General features: G+C 68.1%; 1 protein-coding gene across 1 annotated transcript in view; it reads right to left on the bottom strand.

Annotated features, from left to right (window-relative positions):
• Window positions 1–23,345, bottom strand: part of KMT2D (lysine methyltransferase 2D) — a 41,952-nt gene that overhangs the window by 4,816 nt on the left and 13,791 nt on the right. Inside the window, exons 20-50 of the mRNA XM_074979556.1 lie at window positions 22,532–22,747; window positions 21,948–22,091; window positions 21,731–21,847; window positions 21,371–21,495; window positions 21,023–21,212; window positions 20,778–20,858; window positions 19,755–19,859; window positions 18,854–19,018; window positions 18,298–18,379; window positions 17,896–18,140; window positions 17,480–17,553; window positions 17,331–17,381; window positions 15,535–17,199; window positions 11,722–11,895; window positions 11,207–11,355; window positions 8,777–10,728; window positions 8,491–8,614; window positions 8,319–8,406; window positions 7,957–8,023; window positions 7,599–7,831; window positions 4,433–7,261; window positions 4,077–4,220; window positions 3,708–3,872; window positions 3,353–3,509; window positions 3,049–3,130; window positions 2,735–2,910; window positions 2,314–2,447; window positions 2,080–2,200; window positions 1,855–1,982; window positions 598–1,735; window positions 4–140 (exon numbers count right to left, since the gene is read on the bottom strand). Coding sequence (XP_074835657.1) covers window positions 4–140; window positions 598–1,735; window positions 1,855–1,982; window positions 2,080–2,200; window positions 2,314–2,447; window positions 2,735–2,910; window positions 3,049–3,130; window positions 3,353–3,509; window positions 3,708–3,872; window positions 4,077–4,220; window positions 4,433–7,261; window positions 7,599–7,831; window positions 7,957–8,023; window positions 8,319–8,406; window positions 8,491–8,614; window positions 8,777–10,728; window positions 11,207–11,355; window positions 11,722–11,895; window positions 15,535–17,199; window positions 17,331–17,381; window positions 17,480–17,553; window positions 17,896–18,140; window positions 18,298–18,379; window positions 18,854–19,018; window positions 19,755–19,859; window positions 20,778–20,858; window positions 21,023–21,212; window positions 21,371–21,495; window positions 21,731–21,847; window positions 21,948–22,091; window positions 22,532–22,747 — 11,258 coding nt within the window. The remainder of the gene's footprint in view (window positions 1–3; window positions 141–597; window positions 1,736–1,854; window positions 1,983–2,079; window positions 2,201–2,313; window positions 2,448–2,734; window positions 2,911–3,048; window positions 3,131–3,352; window positions 3,510–3,707; window positions 3,873–4,076; window positions 4,221–4,432; window positions 7,262–7,598; window positions 7,832–7,956; window positions 8,024–8,318; window positions 8,407–8,490; window positions 8,615–8,776; window positions 10,729–11,206; window positions 11,356–11,721; window positions 11,896–15,534; window positions 17,200–17,330; window positions 17,382–17,479; window positions 17,554–17,895; window positions 18,141–18,297; window positions 18,380–18,853; window positions 19,019–19,754; window positions 19,860–20,777; window positions 20,859–21,022; window positions 21,213–21,370; window positions 21,496–21,730; window positions 21,848–21,947; window positions 22,092–22,531; window positions 22,748–23,345) is intronic.

Genomic DNA, 23,345 nt, shown 5'->3' with positions numbered 1-23,345 from the left:
TACCGACTCAGCGATGCGCAGCACCGCGTGCGCAGTGAGGCCAAACAGATCCTCCCCCTTCAGGTACTCAGGGAAGAGCCGCAGCATATCGGCCTCCTTCCTCATCGCCGCCACGGGCTCGATGATGCGGTTCCAGACGGCTGGGGGGGACAAACAGGAGACAACTTCCTGACTGCTGCCTGCCAGTCGCCCAGCCGCCACTCCCTGGGGCTGGGCTACCCAGCTCTCCCCCTCCGCAGCCAGGGGTTCACAGCCGGGACGCCCCAGCCCCCCAGCCGCCACTCCCTGGGGCTGGGCTACCCAGCTCTCCCCCTCCACAGCAGGGGGTTCACAGCCGGGACGCCCCAGCCCCCCAGCCGCCACTCCCTGGGGCTGGGCTACCCAGCTCTCCCCCCTCCGCAGCCGGGGGTTCACAGCCGGGACGCCCCAGCCCCCCAGCCGCCACTCCCTGGGGCTGGGCTACCCAGCTCTCCCCCTCCGCAGCAGGGGGTTCACAGCCGGGACGCCCCAGACACATCACCAAGTACTTGAACGCAGACAGCTGTATAGGCAGGGCCCTCCGGGCAGCGGGGAGGAGCAGCCGGCCACCAGCCTCACCCTGCGGCGAGGAGTCGGTGAAGAGCAGGTCCTCCAGGCCCTGCTCGATGACCTGCACCACGAACTCGGGGCGGCCGTTGTTCTCGCAGATGGTGCAGCGGTAGCAGCAGCGGCGGTTGTTGGTCCGCAGGCTCCAGTAGATGCGGGTGGCCTCGAAGCCCACGGGGTAGAGGGCGGTGACGCTGTGGAAGTCAGCCAGCTGGTGGGGCAGCAGCTGGCCGATGGCGTGGAAGAGCAGGCCGCCCACCCGGAACATGTGCAGGCGCTCGCCCCGCTGGATGATGCTGGCGATCTGCTTGACCTCGTCGCGCTCGATGTAGACGCGCCGGAAGACGGTGAAGGTGCTGAGCTCCTGCTCGCAGGGGCCCTTCGGCTTGTGCAGCGGGCACAGCATGGTCTTGTCCTTGAAGAACATGCACTTGGCCCGGATGGCGCAGGCAAAGTGGTAGACGCTGGGGCAGCGGATGCGGTTGCAGCTGTTGGTGGCGCCCGTCTTCTGGCAGAGGGAGCACTTGGTGAGCAGCCCACGGTGCAGCGCCCCCTCCACGTTGATCAGCGCCCCGCCCTGTGTCTCGTACACCTCGGTGGACCACAGGGCGCAGTTCAGGTGCACCCAGAGGTCCAGGTCGAGGTTGAGGAGGCGGGCGGGCCCGTCCGTGGCACCGTCGCCCTCCTCGTGGCAGAAGCAGCACTTGCGCAGGTCTCGTGGCACTTTCTCCGGGCGCAGGGTGGTGCCCAGGCGCTCGATGAACTCCGAGAGCTCCTTCTCGCCCTCCGCCCGGGCGCCGCCCTTCTGGATTGTGACCAGGAAGCGCAGCCGCTTCCACCGCACCCCCTTCCACTTCTTGAGCCGGGGCCGGGACTCCTCTGCGTCCTCCGGGGGCCGGGAGCGCTGCTTGAGCTTGGGCGACGCCCGGGCTGCTTCGTCCCGGGAGGAGGGGGAGGGGGGCACTTCAGGGGCCGTCTGGGGCGGTGCCTCTGGGATCCTGTCCCCGTCAGCAGGGCTGGAAGGGGACGGGACGAAGGGGGACAGAGGCGGGGACGGCTCCTCAGGCAGGATGGAGAGCTGGCGCACGTCCAGGTTGGCAACGTTGTTGACGTAGCCGTGCTGCACGGCCTTGTCCAGCGCCGGGCTCTCCTGAGGGCACAGCGCGGGATGGTTCAGGGCGCAGCTGGAACAGCTCCCCCGCCCTCCGGAGCCAGGCACCACACCCTGCCAGCAGGCTGCCCGCCCCACCCCAGAATCCCGGCGCTGACCTGTTTGAGCAGCGTCAGGATGTCCAGCTCGTTCTTGAGGCTGTAGCCCGGCAGCCTGGCATCGAACTGCCGCAGCCACTCGGGGCCCTTCCCGGCCAGCGCCGCCTTGTCCTTGCTGCTGAGCGCCCCTAGGCGAGGGAGAGAGAGGGAGAGAGAAAGATGGGCCCAATGGCTGCGCTGCAGCCCCCAGCACCGCCAAAGCCCCGGCCCAGGGCCAGCACTCACCACCGCCCTCCGGCTCCACCTTCTTTGCCTCGGGCCCAGCGCCCGGGAACAGCACCTCGTAGGAGCTGGGCATCTTCACGCGCAGCAGCTCGGCCATGGCCACCATGACGCTGTTCAGGTTCTGAGGGGCGAGGGGAGCTCGGTCAGAGCCACGATGGCGCCAGGGCCCCGGCTCCCCGGGGCTGGCAGCATGGCCAGCAGGAGCCCCGCTCGCCCACCAGCAGCGCCCCCCACCTTAGCAGCTGTGGCTGAGACGGTCAGCATGACGGAGACCTCGCCGCTGCCCTTGCCCTTCTCCCAGGTGAGGCCCTGGGCCAGGGCCGCCTTCGCGCCGCGCTCCCCCAAGGGCTCCAGCGCCTCTGGGAAGACTGAAAACAAAGACGACCCGTCAGGTGCACAGTGCCCCTCCCGTTTCCAGGCCCCCACGCGCCACCCCCAGCCTCCCATCACACCCAGCCAGCCCTGCTCCCGCCCTCCCTGGGCCCCTGCCCACCCACAGGCCCCCAGAGCCCCTTCACACCCAGCTGTCCTCCACGTGGCTCCCCTGGCCCCGCTCCTCTCCCCACGCGCCCGCCCCGCCCCCCGTGGGCACTCGCGCACCAGGCTACCCCGGCCCCGCTCGCTGGGACTCCACAGGAACGGAGCCGCTGCCCACCTGGGATGCTGGCCTTGGGGATGATGGGGATGGCGGGTGACAGCGCCCGCTCCAGCTGCTTGTGGGGCATCTCGGCCAGCAGGGGGAAGCGGGGCGGCTCCTCGCCCAGGACGCTCTCAGGGGACGAGGCCGGGACGATGCTGTCTAGAGAGTCGCTCTCCTCGTCGCTCTCCATCCTGTGGGGAGCACTGGTGAGCCCCAGGCCCTTGACCGCTCCCCACAGCCCTGGCCCCCAGGCCAGGGACAGCCCCAGCCTGCCCGAGGTACCAGGGGGCGGCAGAGCAGCAGTGGCAGCACCAGCACCAGCCTCTCACCTGACATCCTCGGTCTGGTTGTGGGGGGGTGTGGGCAGGGCAGCCAGCAGGTCCAGACTCTTCACCTCCACTGCAGGAGCGTCTGGGTAAGGGAAGAAGGAAGCATCAGGGCTGGGGACCCAGCACATCGGCCCACCCGCCCCGCACGGCCTGGAGCCCCGCCCCTGGCGTCTGTCGGCTACCCCAGCCTTGCCTCCCCGCTTGGGGCACCTCCCACACACCTCATCAGTGCTGCTCCCAGGCAGCAGAGCTCAGAGCACCCCCAGCTGCTGCTCTCCTGGGGAGCAGGGCAGGCTGGCCTTACCCTTCCGGCCTTCAGCTTCCCGGGCCTGGCCTGGCTCCTTGCGCTGCTCAGCCAGCTCCTCTGAGGAGGTGACGCCGTTCACTGTCTTCTGCTGCACCGAGGGGGGCGGGGTGGGGGGCAGCGAGGAGGGCGGGGTGGGGGGGTTGCTCATGTTGTTCTGCTGGGAGAGGGCCCATCACGGTTAGGGAGCATCCTGGCCCCTCCTTTCTGTCCCCCAACCCCACCCCACGCCCAGAACTGCTCCCAGCCCACCCCCACCCCAGCAGGTGGTGCAGCTGTCAGATCAACCAGCAGCAGAGAGCAGGGCCAGGACCACCCCTCGGCTCGGCTCGGCTGGGCTGGGCTGGCACGCTACCTTGGTAAGCAGCTGGCTGTAGTAGTCAGGGACGCTGTCCAGCACGGCGCTGCCGAATGCCCCCTTCAGCTGGCTCTTGCCGTTGAGCGGGCTGCTGCCGAAGGGCGCAAAAAGGCTGAAATTGGCGGTGATGGTGGGCTCCACCAGGGGCAGCAGGGAGAGCTCCTGGAGGGACGAGCCAGGTATCAGGAGGAGACCCTCGCAACAGCCCAGGGCACAAGCCAGCAGGCAGCTATACGCCCTCTCAGCTGGGACGGACCTGGGAGGGGCCCTACCGGCCTTGGCTCCCAACCAGCTCAGTACAAAGGAGAACACCCCATCCCCAGCGGAGGCCGGGGACACCGGCCGTCCCAGGGCACGGGGCATTACCTGCTTCAGCTGCTTCATTAGAGCCTCGCTGGGTTTGAGCCCATCCTCCTTACGCAGCTTCTTGCGGGAGGCAGCCACCCGCTCCCCACTCTTCTGGGCCCGTTTGGGCTTCGGGGCCGGGGGCTTCTTGCTGGCACAGGGATCCTGCGTGGAGATGACGAGTTGTGGGGGTGCCGCAGTGCCCCACTTGGCCCCACTGCCTGCAGAGCGGGGCAGGGGCGTGCGCTCTGGGCCCCACTATATTTACCATCCCCCATACACACCCTCCCAGACCCACGTTCCTCCCCAAGTCCACGCCCGAGGCAGGGATCCGCACACACTCCCCATCAACCCCCGGGGCTCTGCCCCCTGCTCACCTCTCTGCCAGGGAGAACCGCCTGCAGCCTCTGCCCCAGCTGGCCATCCATGTGCCCGTTGACCTCGGCGTGCAGCCCCTCGACCGAGCGCTGTGACGCCAGCTGCACGTTCTTGGCCCGCAGAAGCTTCTGCAGCAGCAGGTGCCCGGCCTCGGAGCGGGTGCCCGCCAGCAGCGGGCTGCCTGTCAGCAGGTTGTTGCCCGGGATGGGTGCTGCTTCACCGTTGGCCTCGTGTTTCACAGCTTGGCCCCCACCAAGCACACACGGTGCCGTCTCCTCCTTCGGCTCCTGCTTAATGCAGACCCTGGAGGCCTCTGCTGGCAGGGCCCTCGCTTCAGGAGAGGCCGGTGGCCCTGGCTGTTCTACCACCTGCCCATTGATGTGGCTCCTGGCCGGGCCCTGCTCCGGTGGCTTTCTCACTGCATCCGGGGGCTCCACACTCGCAGGAGAGTTGGGGCCCTGCACAGCCGGCTCCCAGGGACCAGGAGTCCTGGGGAAGGGCTCCTCCCCCGTTTGGCTGGGAAGCAGCTTGGAGACAGCAGGCACTGGCTCTGCCAGGAGGCTGTTCTGGGTGGGCGTCAGCCTGGGCTCGGGGTGCACCCCAGGGCTTGGTGCCACGATGGGGGGCTTGGCCAGGCACGGCGGGGAGGCCTCCTTTGGCTGTTTGGGGCTCTGGGCATGGCTGGGCGGTGGGTGCTCCTGCCCAGAGCCCAAGCTGACCACGCTCACAGGCGGCTGCACTGGGGTGGCCGCTGGCGGGGCTGAGAGTCTGAGCACGCCCGGCTGCGGGCTACGCCCCACCAGCGCTGTGTCTGCCAAGGGCTGCTGGGGGGCACTGGGCACCTGGCTCAGCGGTGCCCTCTGCTGCCCGGCCAACGCAGCCTCCACCACCAACCCTGGCAGCACCTGCTCGGCGGCAGCGGAGGGGCCCGCTGGCCGGAGCTGGAACACTGTCCCTGGCTGCCTTGGCTGCTGGCCCCCCATGGAGCCCTGCAGGCCTGCCGGGGGCTGCTGGCCCTGCTCAAGCACAGCTGGGGCCTGCCCCGAGAAGGGGCTGGCTTGCCTCAGCACCTGGCTGTGCTGCAGCAGGATGGCCTGCAGCTGCTGGGGCGTGAGGTGCCGCAGCTGTGGGTTTTTGGAGATGACCCCTTGCAGCTGAGCTCGGATCTGGCCCATCACTGGCGCAGACACCTGGCTCAGGATGCTCTGTGCAGGGCAGGCTTGGGGGCCCAGCCCGGTTTTGTGCTGCCCTGGGGGGCTCGGGAGCCGCTGGCCCAGCGGGCCCTTCGCCTGCTGCTCTAGGCTTTGTACTGGAGACTGACCCATGACCCTTTGTGGTGGCTGCTGGCCCACGAGGCTTTGCACCTGGCTTGCCACACTGCCCGGCTGGGCTTGCTGCTCCGCCAGCGGGTGAGGCCCCTGGGCAGGCTCCGGGTGTGGCTGATCTTGGCCCCCGCTGCCCAGGGGCAGCTGAGGAAGCAGGGCGCTCGGCTGCTGGGCCCCTGGCACACGCGACAGCGAGTTCATCCCGTTTGACTGGGGCGTGGGCAAGAGGAGGTGCGGCTGCAGCTGCCCCAGCTCGGCCTGCTGCTTCGGAGCCTGCTGCTCCTGGCTGGCCAGCGCCAGGGAGTGGAGATTCTGAAGGCCCTGCTGCTCCTGGGCACCCACAGGCAGCTGCCCCCCAAGGTCCTGGCTGCCCAGCCCCCCCACAGTGGCTGTCAGCTGAGCCTGATGCTGCCCCCTGCCCTCGGCACCCTCAGGGGGCAGCACAGAGCTCTCAGCCCCTCCCTGCTGCTCCTTGGCGGCAGCACCCTGTGGGGCTGGCTGAACTCCCTGACTCAAGTGGAGCACGGAGGGGGACTGGCCCAGGGTCCCGTGCTGTGGAAAGTGCTGCATCGGCTGCTTGACGGCTGGCCCCGGCCCTGGCCCTGGCCCTAGCAGGGCCTGATGCTGTGCTATAGAGTTCTGCTGCTGCTGCGTCAGCAAAGTCCGCCCAGGCTGGCCCAGGAGTCCTGCCTGCTGCTGCTGCTGCTGCTGCTGCGGCGACAAGATCAGCCGGTGGCTCAAGAAGCCATGAGTCTGCGGCACGAGCTGTGGCGAGCTCAGGACCCGCTGCTGGTGGGGTGCCAGCAGCACCTGCCTCGGGGGGGTCTGGTGGGCCGTGGCGCCCTGATGCTGCAGCATGGACACCTGCGAGTGCCCCATCATCCCCGGCTGCGGCTGAGGCGAGAGCTGCTGGACCAGGATCCCCGGCGGCTTCGCAACCATGGGCTGCACCCCAGGGCCCTGCTGGGGAGCAGGCAGCGGCGGTGGCTGCTGGAGCGACACTTGTCCCAGCATGCTTTGCTGCTGCTGCTGCAAGGACACCTGTCCCAGCATGCCTTGCTGCTGCTGCAGTTTCTGCGCCAGCTGCAGCCTCTGCAGCTGCCTCTCCTGCACGAGGCGCGAGTCGGCAGCCAGCCCCCGCAGCGCAGGGCTCCCAGGGAAGAAGCTGTTGGACGTGCCGGGGACAGCTGTGCTCCCCAGCTGCTGTTGGCCCAGGAAGGACAGACCCTGCTGGACTGCCACAGAGGCGCTGCCCGGAGGCAGGCGCAGGCTGCTTGCTTGTCCTGCCAGCTGGCTGGGCTGCTGACCCACGGCCCCAGCTTGCTGGGGGAGCTGCTGCTGGACCCCGTGGGTGGACAGCAGCTGGCCCGGGAGCTTGGCCATGAGCCGGGGGCTCTGTGAGGGGCTGAGGGCCAGGGCTGCTGAGCTCTGCTGCTGCTGCTGCTGCTGCTTGTTGCGGTACTCGGCCATCAGGTTGGTGTGCTCCTTCTGCTGCTTCCGCACCTGCCAAGGGCAGGAAAGAGAAGGGGGGTGGCAAGTAATGTACCGGCCAGACTACCTGTGCGCCCCAACCCGCCCGGCACGGCCCCCCCAGCGTGCCCAGAGCCCCCCAGCCCGCCCGGCGTGCCCAGCCCGGCCCCCCCAGTGTGCCCAGAGCCCCCCAGCCCGCCCGGCCCCCCCAGCGTGCCTAGAGCCCCCCACGACCCGCCCGGCACACCCAGCCCAGCCCCCCCAGCGTGCCCAGAGCCCCCCAACCCACCCGGCCCCCCCAGTGTGCCCAGAGCCCCCCAACCCACCCGGCCCCCCCAGCGTGCCCAGAGCCCCCCAACCCGCCCGGCACCTGGTCCAGCTGCTTCTGGATCTTGCTCTGCTGCTCTGTCACCAGCTTGAGCTTCTCGGCGTCGGCCTCGGGGAACTCCCGCCCGGCCTTCTTGGCGGTGCGCTGCTTGGCGCACAGGGCCTTGCGCGACTTGCGGTGCACGCCGATCTGCTCCTCCAGCACCTTCAGCTGCATCTGCAGCAGCTGCTGCGTGTGGAAGAGCCACTCCTCATACTGCCGCTGGTCGGCCTCGTCTGCAGAGAGGGGCGCAGCCGTGGGACCAAGCCCCCCCCGGAGGCACAGCAGCTGCACTCCCAGGCCCCAGCCCCCACCACCCTGCCAGGGGCCCTGCGCAGGACCCCCAACACCAGCTACTTACTGATGACGCCCTGAGTGAAGGTGGGGGGGTTGGGACGGGCGGTGGGGGGCTCGCTGCCACTTCGCTCCTAGGACAGGTGGAGAGTGTTGTGAGCATGTGCCCCCCGCCAGGATCATTTCACCCCCCGTACAACCCCACCCTCCCTGCCTGTCCCTGCTAGCCCCTCGCTCTGCCCCCGCCCCCACTGCTAGCCCCACTCTGCTCCCTGCCCCCATGGCCCTCGCAGCCGGTGTCTGCGGCAGCTGCCGAGAGCCCCTGGCGCCCGGCTGGGAGGGCTATCCTGAGGGCACACGCACACGAGCCCCAGAACAGGGAGCCGACGAGCTGGCGCTGGGTATGAGCTCCAAGGGCCAGGCGCTCACCTGTCCACTCCCAGCCGGAAGGTGGTTCTGCACGTCGGCCGTGGCCGGGGCCCCTGAGAGCCGCTGAGCCAGGAGGGACACCTGCTGCCTTTGGAACCAAACAGCAATAGAGGTGTGAGCCAGGCACTGCTCCCCACAGCCACCCACCTACCCCTGCCTCTGCCCCCATTACCTGCTCATCCCCGGGGCCACCCCGATGCTGCCCTGAGCCATCACCTTCTTGATGCCTTTCAGCGCCACCATCTTCGCCTTGGCAATGGGGTCCATTATGTCGTCTGCAGCAAACTTGTCCAGGTCTGCAGGAGGCACCCAGCAATCACCCACTCCAGCCAGGCCTCCCTCCCACCGCACACCGCCCGGGCCGGAGAACCCACTGGGTCGGCCTAGGGCAGCCCAAGCCGTACTGAGACTCCCCACCCTGATCCTGGCCGAGCAGGTCCCCAGCCGCCACCTCCTACCTGTGTCGGGGAAGAAGCTGCTGGCCAGCTGCTGCTGCTGCTGCATGACGAGCTGTGGTGGTTTCATGCCCAAGGGGGCTGGCTGCACCCCAGACATCTGCTTCTGCACCAGCACCTGCTGCTGGCTCTGCTGGGGGGCCGGCGGGCCGTGCTGAGCTGGCAGGGCATGGGGCTGAGGCTGTGCCATCGCCATGTGGGGGGCCAGCCCCTGGCCCGGATGGGGTCCCACTCCTCGCTGCTGCTGTGGTGGCGGCATCAAGTTCTGCTGCCGGGCCACTAGGCCTAGCTGCAGCGGCTGCTGGGGCCCCCCCAGGCGGGGAGCCTGTCCGTCCTGGGGCGCCAGCATGGCGTGTGGCTGCAGCCCTGCCTGGGAACCCCCCGGCAGGTGGGCTGTCATCTGCTGCTTCTTCTGCAGCTCCTTCTTCTCGTGCTCCAGCAGGTCCTCGATGAGCAGCGGCAGCTCGCTGGCCACCAGGGAGCTCTCCATCTTCTCCAGGTCGTCAGCGGGCGAGGGCTGGGCATGGCCCAGGCCCAAGGCCCCGCCATCCAGCTCCAAGAGGGCAGCACTCTGGCCAGGCCCCAGCCCGCGGCCTGGGGCAGTGCAGGGGCCCTTGTCGGAGCCTGATGGGGCAGCGTGGCCATTGGGAGGGAAGGGGGCTGGGCTGAGCCGCACAGGCCCTGCTCCGGGCCCCAGCAGGGTGGGGCTGGGCTTGAGGGCCAGGCCGAGGGAGGCAGCCATTTTCTCAGCCCCCTGGAGGGCCTCCACCTTGATGGGGCCCGGGAGGCGGTCAGGGGCACTGGCATTGAACTGGCACGGGGAGACCTTCAGGCAGCCTCCTTCCGGCTTGGGCTGGGTGCTGGCTGGCAGGGAGGCTGGCTGGGCTCCCAGGGCGCTGGCCTGGGCCTTACAGCTCAGAGCAGGGGCTGGGGCCGGGGCCGGGCCAGGGGCCGCCAGCTCCTTGGGCTCCCTGGGACCCTTGGGACAGGATCCCACCGGCTCCCTCTTGAGCAGGGCCTCACGCTCGGCCTTCTCGTTGGCCGACTCCACCAGGCGCAGGTGCTCGTGGAAAATGTCCTTCTTGTCGCCTGTATCCAGCTCAGGGTCCGTGTAGGCCAGCAGGTCGAACTCCTCACTGTTCAGCAGGTCGTCCAGGTGGGGGTCGGTGGTCTCCAGGCTGTCCAGGGTGCCCAGGTCATCGTCCCCCTTGGCCACGTCCGGGTCCAGGCTCAGGTTGGCCAGGTCGTCGTCATCCTCTAAGTCCTTGTGGGCGTCAAAGTCGTCGTCCAGGTCAGGCTCCACCGGCACCTCGCAGGGCAGCCGCCCACCCTCCAGGGCCAGGTGGCTCTTGCCGGGAGCAGGGGCCAGCGGGGGCTCCAGGCCAGGGCTGTCCTTGGGGCCGTTGGGACGCAGGCTGGAGCTGGAGGACGACAGCGGGCGGGGTGGGAGGTGCTGCAGCTCCAGGCTGCTGGGAGGCGGGTGGCCGCCTTTGAGGGGAGGCTGGTGGCTTCGCTCAGGCCCCTGCGGGGAAGCAGCCGAGGGCGGCAGCTTCTGGGGCACCAGGCCCGGGGCTGGCAGAGGCATGATAGAGGCGCGCATGGCCTGGCCGGAGCCCTCGTCGCCGGGCAGGAAGAATCGAGGCCGCGCTGGAGGGCCCTGCTGGGTGAAGGGGGAGCCCATGGTCCCAGCTGCTCCCTTCTGGGCGTTGTGCCGCAGCTCAATGAACTGGGCCCCCAGGGCACTGGGCGAAGGTGGGACGGGCTCGGCAGGGCCCCCCATGCGCCCTGGCGCCGCCCGGCTGAGATCCTGGGCAGGTGGCTGCTGAAAGCGGGAGGGGCCAGGGAGCCGCACAGCCGCCTGCTGCTGCCACAGCTGGTGCTGCTGCTGCTGCGGAGAAGGCCCCTGGAACACGCTGCCACGCGGGAAGAAGGTCTGAGAGGCTCCCACAGACGGCCTGCAAGAGACAGAGGGTCAGGGAACGGCCCAGGGGAGGCCCAGGCCCGGCCCCAGCCAGCCGCCCTCCCCCCAAGCAGACGCCCCAGGGAACAGTAGCTCTGGAGGGGCCATGCCCCAGCACCGCATCGCCCCACTGATGGGCTCGTCCCTGCACCCCTCAGCCCTGCTGACCGCTTCCCCGGCTCGCACCTGCTCTCAGAGGAGGGGACAGCGACCGCAACCTGCCAACTGGGCCCCCCCGAAATCCCACCCCTCCCCTTTGAGGGGCTTCAGGAGACAGGAGCCAAGCTCTGGGACCAGAATGGGCCACAGTGAGGATGACAGGGTCCTATTCCCGGTAGGGGCGGATGGACGGATGACGTGCGCCTCCGTGTAGATGCAGGGCGGGCCGCATGGGCCAGCCGTCTGTCCCCACCGCCCTTGTGAGTGCAGCAGCTGAGGCCTGTGGAACCCCCGCGCGCCCGGCCTGCGCTCACCTGCCGCTGAGATCCAGGGAGGAGGGTGTGGCAGAGGGGGGAGGGCGGCCAAGCCGCTCCTCGGGCGCGAATGCCGCGGGCACCATGACCGGGCCGGAGAGTTTGCTGCTGCTGGGGGCCGTGGGCCCTGTGCCAAGGCTGGACTTGTCCTGGGAAGGAAGAAAGTGAGCGAGTCCAGCTGCAGATCTCCCCAGCTCCCTCCTGGCCCTGCTGGCAGGCTCCGGTTACTGCTCCGCCGAGTCTCACAAGGCACTTTGCCTGGACACCCTGCAGCCGGCGGGAGGCCTGGCGCACGTCCTACCGCCGCAGGGCAGTGGCGCGTACCCCAGCAAGCCCCTTCTGGGGGCTGGGGCAGAGGCTGCTCGTGAGCCCCCGCGACAGGCTGCAATCCCTGAGGGGCCTCGCGGGGATGCAGGACTTGGCCGAGGGCTGCGATGAGCCTTGGGGACAGCTCCGACTGCCAGCCACACACAGCCCCTGTGACTGAGCAGGGGGTTGCGTGCCACTGGCCCTACCTGCGCGGGGGGGTAGGCCACCAGGCCTCGGAGCTGCTCGAAGGCCTGGCCGCTGGTTTCTGTGCTCCAGGCGGCTTGGGAGGAGCCAGGGGCAGCAGCCGCGGTCTCCTTCTCCTGCCGCAGGTTGTTTCTCTGGATCTGCTGGCGGATGAGGAGCTCACGGAGTCTCTGGCGCTGGGAGACAAGGGAGGCGCCATCACAGCAGGGCCCAGGCAGCACCTGAGTGCTGGGGACAGGGCCCCACTGGCAGCTTGGAGAATAGCTGCCTCACATTGGTGGACAGATGGGCAGGAGGGGAAACTGAGGCACAGAGCTGCAGCAGCCAGCAGACCAAGGGCACGGCCATGAATGGAACCCAGGCCAGGCAAGTAAAGGAGATCAGGGAGCAAAGAGCCATTTCCCTGGCTCCAGCTCTGCCCCCCGGGCGATGTTCGGGGATCAGCCCCACCTCTACCCCTGCCAGAGCTCCTGAGTTCTGTGCCCAGTGCTGGGAGGGCAGTGGGGGCTGGTGGTTAGAGCAGGGGACAGGGAGCCAGGACTCCTGGGTTCTCCCTGGCTATGGGAGGGCAGTGGGGGCTGGTGGTTAGAGCGGGGGACAGGGAGCCAGGACTCCTGGGTTCTCCCTGGCTATGGGAGGGCAGTGAGGGCTGGTGGTTAGAGCGGGGGACAGGGAGCCAGGACTCCTGGGTTCTCCCTGGCTATGGGAGGACAGTGGGGGCTGGTGGTTAGAGCGGGGGACAGGGAGCCAGGACTCCTGGGTCCTCCCTGGCTATGGGAGGGCAGTGGGGGCTGGTGGTTAGAGCGGGGGGCTGGGAGCCAGGACTCCTGGGTTCTCCCTGGCTATGGGAGGACAGTGGGGGCTGGTGGTTAGAGCGGGGGGCTGGGAGCCAGGACTCCTGGGTTCTCCCTGGCTATGGGAGGGCAGTGGGGGCTGGTGGTTAGAGCGGGGGGCTGGGAGCCAGGACTCCTGGGTTCTCCCTGGCTATGGGAGGGCAGTGGGGGCTGGTGGTTAGAGCGGGGGGCTGGGAGCCAGGACTCCTGGGTTCTCCCTGGCTATGGGAGGGCAGTGGGGGCTGGTGGTTAGAGCGGGGGGCTGGGAGCCAGGACTCCTGGGTTCTCCCTGGCTATGGGAGGGCAGTGGGGGCTGGTGGTTAGAGCGGGGAGCTGGGAGCCAGGACTCCTGGGTTCTCCCTGGCTATGAGAGGACAGTGGGGGCTGGTGGTTAGAGCGGGGGGCTGGGAGCCAGGACTCCTGGGTTCTCCCTGGCTATGGGAGGGCAGTGGGGGCTGGTGGTTAGAGCGGGGGGCTGGGAGCCAGGACTCCTGGGTTCTCCCTGGCTATGGGAGGGCAGTGGGGGCTGGTGGTTAGAGCGGGGGGCTGGGAGCCAGGACTCCTGGGTTCTCCCTGGCTATGGGAGGGCAGTGGGGGCTGGTGGTTAGAGCGGGGGGCTGGGAGCCAGGACTCCTGGGTTCTCCCTGGCTATGGGAGGGCAGTGGGGGCTGGTGGTTAGAGCGGGGGGCTGGGAGCCAGGACTCCTGGGTTCTCCCTGGCTATGGGAGGGCAGTGGGGGCTGGTGGTTAGAGCGGGGGGCTGGGAGCCAGGACTCCTGGGTTCTCCCTGGCTATGGGAGGACAGTGGGGGCTGGTGGTTAGAGCGGGGGGCTGGGAGCCAGGACTCCTGGGTTCTCCCTGGCTATGGGAGGACAGTGGGGGCTGGTGGTTAGAGCGGGGGGCTGGGAGCCAGGACTCCTGGGTTCTCCCTGGCTATGGGAGGACAGTGGAGGCTGGTGGTTAGAGCGGGGGGCTGGGAGCCAGGACTCCTGGGTTCTCCCTGGCTATGGGAGGGCAGTGGGGGCTGGTGGTTAGAGCGGGGGGCTGGGAGCCAGGACTCCTGGGTTCTCCCTGGCTATGGGAGGGCAGTGGGGGCTGGTGGTTAGAGCGGGGGGCTGGGAGCCAGGACTCCTGGGTTCTCCCTGGCTATGGGAGGACAGTGGGGGCTGGTGGTTAGAGCGGGGGGCTGGGAGCCAGGACTCCTGGGTTCTCCCTGGCTATGGGAGGGCAGTGGGGGCTGGTGGTTAGAGCGGGGGGCTGGGAGCCAGGACTCCTGGGTTCTCCCTGGCTATGGGAGGGCAGTGGGGGCTGGTGGTTAGAGCGGGGGGCTGGGAGCCAGGACTCCTGGGTTCTCCCTGGCTATGGGAGGACAGTGGGGGCTGGTGGTTAGAGCGGGGGGCTGGGAGCCAGGACTCCTGGGTTCTCCCTGGCTATGGGAGGGCAGTGGGGGCTGGTGGTTAGAGCGGGGGGCTGGGAGCCAGGACTCCTGGGTTCTCCCTGGCTATGGGAGGGCAGTGGGGGCTGGTGGTTAGAGCGGGGGGCTGGGAGCCAGGACTCCTGGGTTCTCCCTGGCTATGGGAGGGCAGTGGGGGCTGGTGGTTAGAGCGGGGGGCTGGGAGCCAGGACTCCTGGGTTCTCCCTGGCTATGGGAGGGCAGTGGGGGCTGGTGGTTAGAGCGGGGGGCTGGGAGCCAGGACTCCTGGGTTCTCCCTGGCTATGAGAGGACAGTGGAGGCTGGTGGTTAGAGCGGGGGGCTGGGAGCCAGGACTCCTGGGTTCTCCCTGGCTATGGGAGGGCAGTGGGGGCTGGTGGTTAGAGCGGGGGGCTGGGAGCCAGGACTCCTGGGTTCTCCCTGGCTATGGGAGGGCAGTGGGGGCTGGTGGTTAGAGCGGGGGGCTGGGAGCCAGGACTCCTGGGTTCTCCCTGGCTATGGGAGGGCAGTGGGGGCTGGTGGTTAGAGCGGGGGGCTGGGAGCCAGGACTCCTGGGTTCTCCCTGGCTATGGGAGGACAGTGGGGGCTGGTGGTTAGAGCGGGGGGCTGGGAGCCAGGACTCCTGGGTTCTCCCTGGCTATGAGAGGACAGTGGGGGCTGGTGGTTAGAGCGGGGGGCTGGGAGCCAGGACTCCTGGGTTCTCCCTGGCTATGGGAGGGCAGTGGGGGCTGGTGGTTAGAGCGGGGGGCTGGGAGCCAGGACTCCTGGGTTCTCCCTGGCTATGGGAGGGCAGTGGGGGCTGGTGGTTAGAGCGGGGGGCTGGGAGCCAGGACTCCTGGGTTCTCCCTGGCTATGGGAGGACAGTGGGGGCTGGTGGTTAGAGCGGGGGGCTGGGAGCCAGGACTCCTGGGTTCTCCCTGGCTATGGGAGGACAGTGGGGGCTGGTGGTTAGAGCGGGGGGCTGGGAGCCAGGACTCCTGGGTTCTCCCTGGCTATGGGAGGGCAGTGGGGGCTGGTGGTTAGAGCGGGGGGCTGGGAGCCAGGACTCCTGGGTTCTCCCTGGCTATGGGAGGGCAGTGGGGGCTGGTGGTTAGAGCGGGGGGCTGGGAGCCAGGACTCCTGGGTTCTCCCTGGCTATGGGAGGACAGTGGGGGCTGGTGGTTAGAGCGGGGGGCTGGGAGCCAGGACTCCTGGGTTCTCCCTGGCTATGGGAGGGCAGTGGGGGCTGGTGGTTAGAGCGGGGGGCTGGGAGCCAGGACTCCTGGGTTCTCCCTGGCTATGGGAGGGCAGTGGGGGCTGGTGGTTAGAGCGGGGGGCTGGGAGCCAGGACTCCTGGGTTCTCCCTGGCTATGGGAGGGCAGTGGGGGCTGGTGGTTAGAGCGGGGGGCTGGGAGCCAGGACTCCTGGGTTCTCCCTGGCTATGGGAGGGCAGTGGGGGCTGGTGGTTAGAGCGGGGGGCTGGGAGCCAGGCATCCCAGATCTACCTCAGAATCACGGCGTACTTTTCAAGCCAAGCCACCCGCAGGGCTCAGGAGAAAGCTGCGTCCTCACCTGCCTCTGCTTCTCCAGCTCCGACTGGCTGATGCTGCTGAGGGGCTCCTGGCTGACGGGCAGCTCGGGCAGCTCCCGGCTAGGGAGAGCAGAGACCCCTGATGCCACCTCATCCCGCTTGTCAGCTGGCAGGGCCAGGCCCGCTCGGGGCGCGTAGGCCAGGGAGCTGTCCGGCGGTGGCTGCGGCAGCACGGATGGGGGCCGCAGGGGGGAGAGGCTGTAGGTCTCCGCAGGGCTGCCAGCCGGGTGGAAGCTGGGGGAGGAGGCGTAGCTGGCGGCTGGGGGCTTGCCCAGGGGCTGGCCAGAGGTGAAATGGCTGTTCACGGGGCCATGGGAGGGGGAACCCTTCAGGGGCTCCGAGGCTGCAGGAGGGAAGGTGAAGCGCATCTGGGCGGGGGCAGCAGGGAAGGGGCTGGCGCCGGGAGAGCGAGCGAAGGGGGGCTGCTGGCTGCCCGGCCCCTTGGCATGAGGGTCAGGCAGTGATTTGAAGGCAGAGTCAGGCATTTGGGGCCGGGGGGGCTTGTGCAGGGGAGCGAAAGGGTCGCGGGACTGGGGGCGCGAGGGCGGCCTGGAATAGGGGTCGGGCGACTGGAAGCGAGGGGTGACGGGAGACTGGCAGCCAGCCTCGGTGGAGAGTGGCCGGGGGGTGAGAGGGGACTGGGAGCTGGACTGGGACTGTGGGCTGGCCGGCACACGGGAGAAGGGCTCGGACCTGGCGGGCAAAGGGCAGCAGCTGTCGGGGGGCTGCGGCCGGGCCGGCAGGGGATAGGTGTCAGAGTAGCAGGACATGGAGGGTGACTGCCTGTAGAGGTCGGGGTGGCTGGGCGGGGAGGGGGCCAGGGACTGGGAGTGGGAGTGCGCCAGCCCTGGGCTCTGGGGCTCTACCTGAGCAAGCCGTGGGGTCAGGGGGGCTTTGAAGACATTGGCTGCCTTCAGCTCGGCGGAGGAGAGCTGGGACGGGGAGTCGGCGTAGCCCATGGCAGCCCCATAGCCAGGAGAACACACTCCCAGGCCCCCTTCCTCCTTCTTCCCTGACACCCCAACAGCCTCCAGGCTCCTCTTCTGCTCCCCAAAGGGAGGGGGTGAGAGCAGCGGCTCGGGGGGCCTGGCCCCGGGACTCCCTGGCACCGACAAGTTGTCCAAGGAGCCGCTCAGGCAGCGAGGTTTCAGGAAGGGGTCTGGGGTGGAGGGCTGGTGCCGGGGGATCCCGGGGGAGGTGGGGTGGAACTCGGGGGGCTGGGGGCCCAGGGCTGGCCGGGAGGGGGGCAGGAGCTGCTGCTGCTGCTGCTGCTGCTGCTGGGTGGGGAAGGGCTGGAAGGCAGCTCCAGCCGTGGGGCTCTGGCCCAGGGGCGAGGGGAAGCGCGACTCCAGTGCATAGGCGGGGGCCATGCCGTAGGGGTCGTGCGAAGGCACTTGGGCTGGGGGCTGGGGAGGAAGCTTGAGGAAGAGGTCGCTGGCCTCAGCCCCTGCTTCGGCATCAGCCGGGGCCTTCAGGAATCCATCGGCGGAGCCGGGCTGGCCCACTGGGCTGCCGATGTAGACAGGCTGCCCCGGGGCGCCAGGCAATGCCCCCTGCTGGGGTGGGATCCTCAGGTGCAGCGAGGGTCTCTCGGGCTTGTGCAGCACCTCCACTTTGGTCTGCTTGTTGATCTGGCTCTCAGCCTGCTGCAGAGACAGCGCAGGGCAGGGTCAGCCCCCTCTTGGCACCAGCGCGGGCGCAGAAAAGGACCTGGGGCCGCCCCTGCTCCTCCCCCATCCTTTGGCCAGGCGACGGAGGGGGCCCAGGAGGCACGTACCTTCTGCACCTTGTTGATGCGATGAGCTGCCCGGTTATCTTTGGCCTTTTGCTGCACAAGGAAGAAATTGGTGCTCAGAGGTCAGCCAGGAGCCTCCAATCATCCCCTGGCCGCAGCCCCCAGCGAGTCACAGGCCCGCCCAGACTTACCAAATAGGGAGCTTTGTCCGGGGCAGGCACCTTTCTCCAGAGCTTCATGATCTGTTTGCAGCGACTGGACCAGTCTAGGGGTGGGGCGGGAGAGAGACTCACGTTACAACCAGCCTCTGGCTGGGAGCATCCAGGGTTTCCAGCCCCAGCCGTGGCCAGGTCTGGGGACATGCCCCCAGCCTGGACGCCCCAAGGTGCAGGACGAGGGGCTCCATGCAGCCAGAGGGGCCTACGGGAAAGAGCATCTGAGCCAGCATGGAAGTTTCGAGCCATGAGGATTATAGGTGAAGAACTTCAACGCCAAAGGCAGCAATGACTCAGGGCTAGAGCCTCAGCCAAGGAGGTCAAGACAGGCCCTGCCCTGCCAGCACCACTCCCTCCCCCCAGCAGCCAGAGAGACCAGGGCAGCTGCCTACCTGGGTAATCCTGCTTGAGGCTGGGGAAGTTCATGTTGGCATAGAGAACAGGCGAGATGGTGGACAGCTCACCCAGCTCCTCGTCCTTCTCCCAGCGCTGGAGACTCCGCTGGTTGTAGGAGAGCCCATCCCCCTCACCCTCCGTGGTAGGGGTGGTGGGCGTTGAGGGGGTGGTGGCAGCTGAGCTGCTGGCCCAGGGGCTCTCGGGCTCACAATGGTCTGGGCTGAAGAAGCCACTTCTCTCCCTGCGCCAGAGAAAAAGCCCACGGCTTGAGTCACCGGGGCTGCGGGCAAGGCAAGGGACCATGCCAGCTGGGACACAGTCCAGTCCCCAGCCCAGGGACCCATGTTCACTCCCCCCCGATGGCATCAGCACTGCCCGCCGGACATGCGCCAACGTACCTGTTATCAAGGAACGGGGACTGGCAGACTGCCGAGTAGGGCTCCATGGGCACAGCAGAGAGAGAACCCAGAGAAACGCTCCCTATGAGGGACAGCAAACCATGGGCCAGAGAGCAGACACTCAGCGACAGCCGGCCCTTCTTACCCCAGCACCCCTCCCACATGCCCCAGGCGTGGGCGTGGCTTACAGAGATGCCAGGGGCGGGCCTGGCTCCTGAGGACGCCTAACACCAGTGCCTCCTTGCTCAGGAACCATGAGGTTTACTGCGCACCTTGGAGAAGCTGAGGCAGGGCAGGGAGACATGGCACACGGAACGCTGGAGCCCGGCCCCCCAGCCGCTAGATGGTGATGCTGCTGCTGCCCAAAGGGGGTGAGGGCAGCCCGGCTCGGCCCGGCCCAGGTTCGCTTTCTCCCACAGCCACACACAGCACCCCTGCAGCCCTCCCTCACAACCGGCCCCAGAGGGCAACGCCGCCACACCAGGACCTTCGTGAGGCCCAGCCAGCTGCCTTGAGGGCAGCGCGTCCCCCACCACACAGGAGACCGACGGCTGACCTTGCAGGAAAGGCCTTTGGGACAGCTGTGCCCGGCTGGGATCTCGCCCTCCCATGCCAGCCTCCAGACCTGCTGCCACGCAGTTCAGCTGCTGCTCCCGCTCGGCAGAGCCCAGCACGTCCTTGAAGAGCTGCTGGACGTCCTTGCTCTCCATCTTGGGCAGTTCTGGGGGAGGAGGAAGGGCTCCGTGAGCACGGGGCCAGGGAGCCATCTGGCCTGACATCCGGGTGAGATCCACCCCACTCTCCCATTCTCACCACCGTACAGGGCCACTGAAGTGCAGGACGTGCCCAGCTGGAAGAGGAACCCAGGAGTCCTGACTTCCCCCACCCACCCCAAGCCCTTTCCAAGCAGGCCCCCGGTGCAAGCTGAGAAACCAAAGGCACCACCACGCCCTGCTTGCGTAGCAGCTGTTTTGTGTGCCGAGCTGCGGGCACGGGCAGCAGGCAGGGGAGGCACACAGACATGGTCAGGTCTCCACTCTACCTCATCTCCCGCTTTGGCTGTGCTGCTGGGGCCGCAGCACCCACCTTCCCAGGCTGGGGGCCTGCAGTGAGGTCACCCCGCAGGCAGAGGGCTGTGGGCAATTGCCAGCCTGGGCAGGGGCTGGTGGCAGCAGTGGGGGACTCCGGATTCAAAGGAGCATGGAACAGGCAGGGCTTGCCTCCTGATCCATCAGGCCCCTCACATGGAAGCCCTTGGGAATACGCCACTTCACCCTCCAGGGGAGCGGACCCCAGGCTGGCAGGACATGTTTTGGGCTCCAGTACATTTGCTGGGGCCCACCACCTCCCACTGACAGACACTGGGAAACCTCGAGCTTGGGCCCAGCTGTGCCTGTTCCCCCTTCTCGCCGGAGCCGTGAGGCAGGGAGGTGTGAGGGGGAGCCCAGAGGCCTGACCTTCTGTGGGGATCTTGTCGAGGTCGGAGCTGAGAGCACCCTCGCCTGGCGTCGCCGGCTTCTCGCCATCCCCAGGATCCGGAGAACCTTTCGGCTCCTCTGCCCCTGAGAGAGCAACACACACACCACCCCATCATCACCAGCTCTGCACCCAAGGCCAGGTGGGAGGCGGCTGCAGCTGCAAGTATCTTCCCGCCCTGCCCCACACCCAGTCCTGGGTCGTCCTCCCTCTCGCCCGCCAATGGAAGCAGACATGCCGCAAGGACATCTGGGTCCTGCCCCCACGCCCACCCGGCAGAGGCCCAGAGCCCATCTCCAGCTGTCAGGGACGTGCCTGAGACCCCCACCCCCATGCCCAGCCGCCAGGGGCAGGCGTGCTGAGGCCAGGACCCCCACCCCCCAGAGGCAGGCACACTGGGGCTGTGACCTCCATCCCCATGCCCAGCCAACGGGGGCAGGACCAAGCCCGCCCCCGCCCAACCCCCTGCCAGCAGGGCTGTGGGAGGACCACCCCCTCCCCCCGCAGTTGCTTGGAGCCTCCCCATAGCGCAGGAAAGGAGAGTGACGATCTAGGCTACAGCTCTATGGTTCCAGAGGAGGAAGAATCACTCTAGGACTTCAAGCCATAGAGACACCCGAGTCCTCCAGGACCATAGACATGCTGGGCCTGGCTAACAGCCCACAGCCATAGAGATGTGGCTAGAGTGGCACAGTGTTATGGCCACAGGCGGCTGGGGGGACACTCTAGCCAAGATCTCAATGGTCATGGCAGCTGGTCAAGAAGAGGGGCACTCCAGGCTGGCTGGGCTCCCACAAACGAGGCCGTGCATATTCAGATATTCAAATAAGAGAGTCGCATCATTTGCATAACCTCTCCTGCTCTGTGCCAGCCTGTCCGCATGCAGAGACCCACCCCAGAGGGCGCAGCCCCCCCCAAGCCCTGGGGCCCAGCTACAACCCAACCCCTCCCGGGCCCCATGGCCCAGACAACCCCCACCGGGCAGCCCACCAGGTGGGGCTCACCTGGGTCCTCGGCCTTCGCCTCTGCCCCTTTCGGGTCCTCCTCTTGGGCAGCCAGGGTGCTGCTGTCCATGCTGTCATCCCCTGGGGAGTCACAGGAGGGGGACGCTGAGCCAGCCCACGGCACATCCCTCACAGGACACCGATCAGCAGCTCCTAGCACCACCCACCCCCGGGGCAGGCACCTCCAGCCCCACAGACCCTCCCCTCCAAGCAAGGCACCCTGGCGAGCTCATCAGTTCCTTTACCTTTCAGATGGGTGGGAGTCTCCTTCCCTTCTCCGGAGGCCTTCTGGAGTGTGCCAGGCAACCCAGGCTCCACCCGGGCTCTGGGAGCCCCCTGGCCAAAGGGGGGGCAGGCAGCTCCATCTCCCACCCCTCCTGCAGCCAGCAGGGCCTTCCGGCTCAGGTCCAGAAGTGCCTTCCCAAAGAACGCTTCCTGCCGAAGGAGAGGGAAGGGGGGCGAGGGGACACATTCCAGAGTTAACAACTGAGGACCTCTGCCCTGCGTGGAGCCAGACCCCCCCCCACCCCCACCCCGAACTCCTCTGCCCAGAGACACTCCCCAGTCCCTTGGCCCTCAGCAGCTTGGCTTACCTGGAGGTAGGCTGGGAACATATCCTCCAACTTGCTCTTCTTCCTGCCTCGGCGTTTCTTCTTCTCGTCCCCCTCTGTGGCACCCTGTTCTGCAGATCCCTCTGCAGGGGCCTCGGCCGGCGCCCCTGGGAGTAGCAACTGCCGTTACTTCTGCCCTGCCCTGAAGGGAGTCCAGGAACCCAGAGACCTGGGGCTCCCCTGAAACCAACCAAGCCTTGGGCAGGGCTTATCCCCTCCACCCCACCCCCAGGAAATCCCCAGAAGTAAGGGGGGTGGGTTGTGCTCCAGCCCAGCTATGCCCTGCAATCCAGAGATTAACACCACAGTGTCTGGTACTGCCTGGGCACACGCGGCTCCTACCGTCCTCTGGGTGTCCCTCGGCGCTCAGCACCTCGCGACACGCCTCCACCAGCGCCGTCGAGCCCTTCCTGAGGCGGGTGTGGGACTTCCGCTGCCGCACCATGAACCCGCCGATGCCTGGCAGGAGAAGGAGGGGAGAGGCCTCAGCCCACAGAGCCCACCACAGCTGAGGCCCAGTGGAGCCCCACTGATCAGCCAAGGGCACTGGAGCACTCACCAGGCCGGTAGGGCTTCCGCTTCCTCTTCTTGCACTCCTCCAAGTCCTCCAGTCCCTTCCCCGAGTCCACGTCGGCCCCTGCCTCCCGGTCAGGGCTGGCAGCAGCTTCCAGTTTGATTTCACACTCCATGTGCTCCACGCCCCCTGCGCACAGCAGGGGAGATGTTAGCGCCCGAGGCTCCCCTCTGCCCCCCCGAGGGGGAGGGAAAGTCACTGGCGACCCATCCCCCGAGCCTGCACCTGGCCCCACACATTGCTGGACCCTTCTTCCCATGGCATTGACCCTGGAGGAGCTGGTTCTGGGCATCAGCGACAAAGGGGGGCCCCAGGATCCCGCTCTCTGGTGTGCCTTCCCCCACAGCTCCCTCCCCCTCCCCCCTGCAGCTCTGCCAAAGGGCCAGGGGGCTTTAAAGGGGCCCCCCCGTGAAAGTCCCTCACCCCGCGCTAGGGGTCCCTTGCAGCAGCAGCCTCCAAGCACAGTGCCAATGACCTGGGTGCTGAGCAGAGAGCTGCCTCGCACGCCCGTGGGTGCCCCCGGACACGCGCCAGCCAGCCCGCAGACTCCGAGGCCGAGGGGAGCGTACCTTCCCCCTTCAGCGGGTCGTCGCCTTCCAGATCGCCGTCCTTCTTCTCGTCCGCGCCCAGGGGGTCGCCCCCCTCCAGGCCGCCCTCCCCACCCAGCGTGCCCGGGCGTGTCTTGCGCTGCCGGCGCTTGTGCAGCGGGGACATGGACAGGTTGCGCAGCACGGCCATGCCAGTCTCCGTCAGCCAGACGCCTTCGAAGCGGAAATACTGGGGCTCTGCGGGGCGGAGACGGGGCCGCGCGTCAGGGCTGGCCTTCCTGCCCCCGCGCCGCTCTAACCTCTTCCTGGCCCTGCCCCGGGGCGTTGCTTCCCCCACGGAGGTGCTGGGTAACCGGACAGGGCTCTTGGCAGAGGCTGTAACAAAGCTGCCGCCCAGCCCCAGGTACCTATGGCAGCTTCTGTACGTCCCGACTTAGCCCTTTCCGATCTGCGCTGGGATTACACAACCCCGTCTCTACACCACCCCGCCAGGCTGCCGTCAGGGGACGCCAGTTTCACGGCACTGCGCAGGCCCCATAAACCCTAAGGCCGGCCCTGGCGCCAGGTTCTATTCCAGCTTCTCGACAGACCCTGAGGAGCCTGGGGCAGGTCCCTGAGCCCCCCTGTGCCCTTCCCGCCCCCACTCAGCCTGGGGGCTCTTCAAGACACCCACATGAGTCCTGGCTCACAGCCCACCCTCAGGCAGACCCCAGAGCCTGGTTTGTCCCACCCATCCCAAGCCCTGGTGACACGGCTGGGAGAGCACAGCCCCCTGCTTGCCCCCGGGCTGAGGGTCCTGTTTGGCCGGAGCCCCTTGGGGGCACGTGTACAGGAT

Source organism: Carettochelys insculpta, chromosome 29 (assembly GCF_033958435.1).
Source record: "Carettochelys insculpta isolate YL-2023 chromosome 29, ASM3395843v1, whole genome shotgun sequence".
NCBI lineage: Eukaryota > Metazoa > Chordata > Testudines > Carettochelyidae > Carettochelys > Carettochelys insculpta.
Note: the sequence above shows the minus strand (reverse complement) of the source record. Positions and strands in the feature narration are given on the sequence as shown.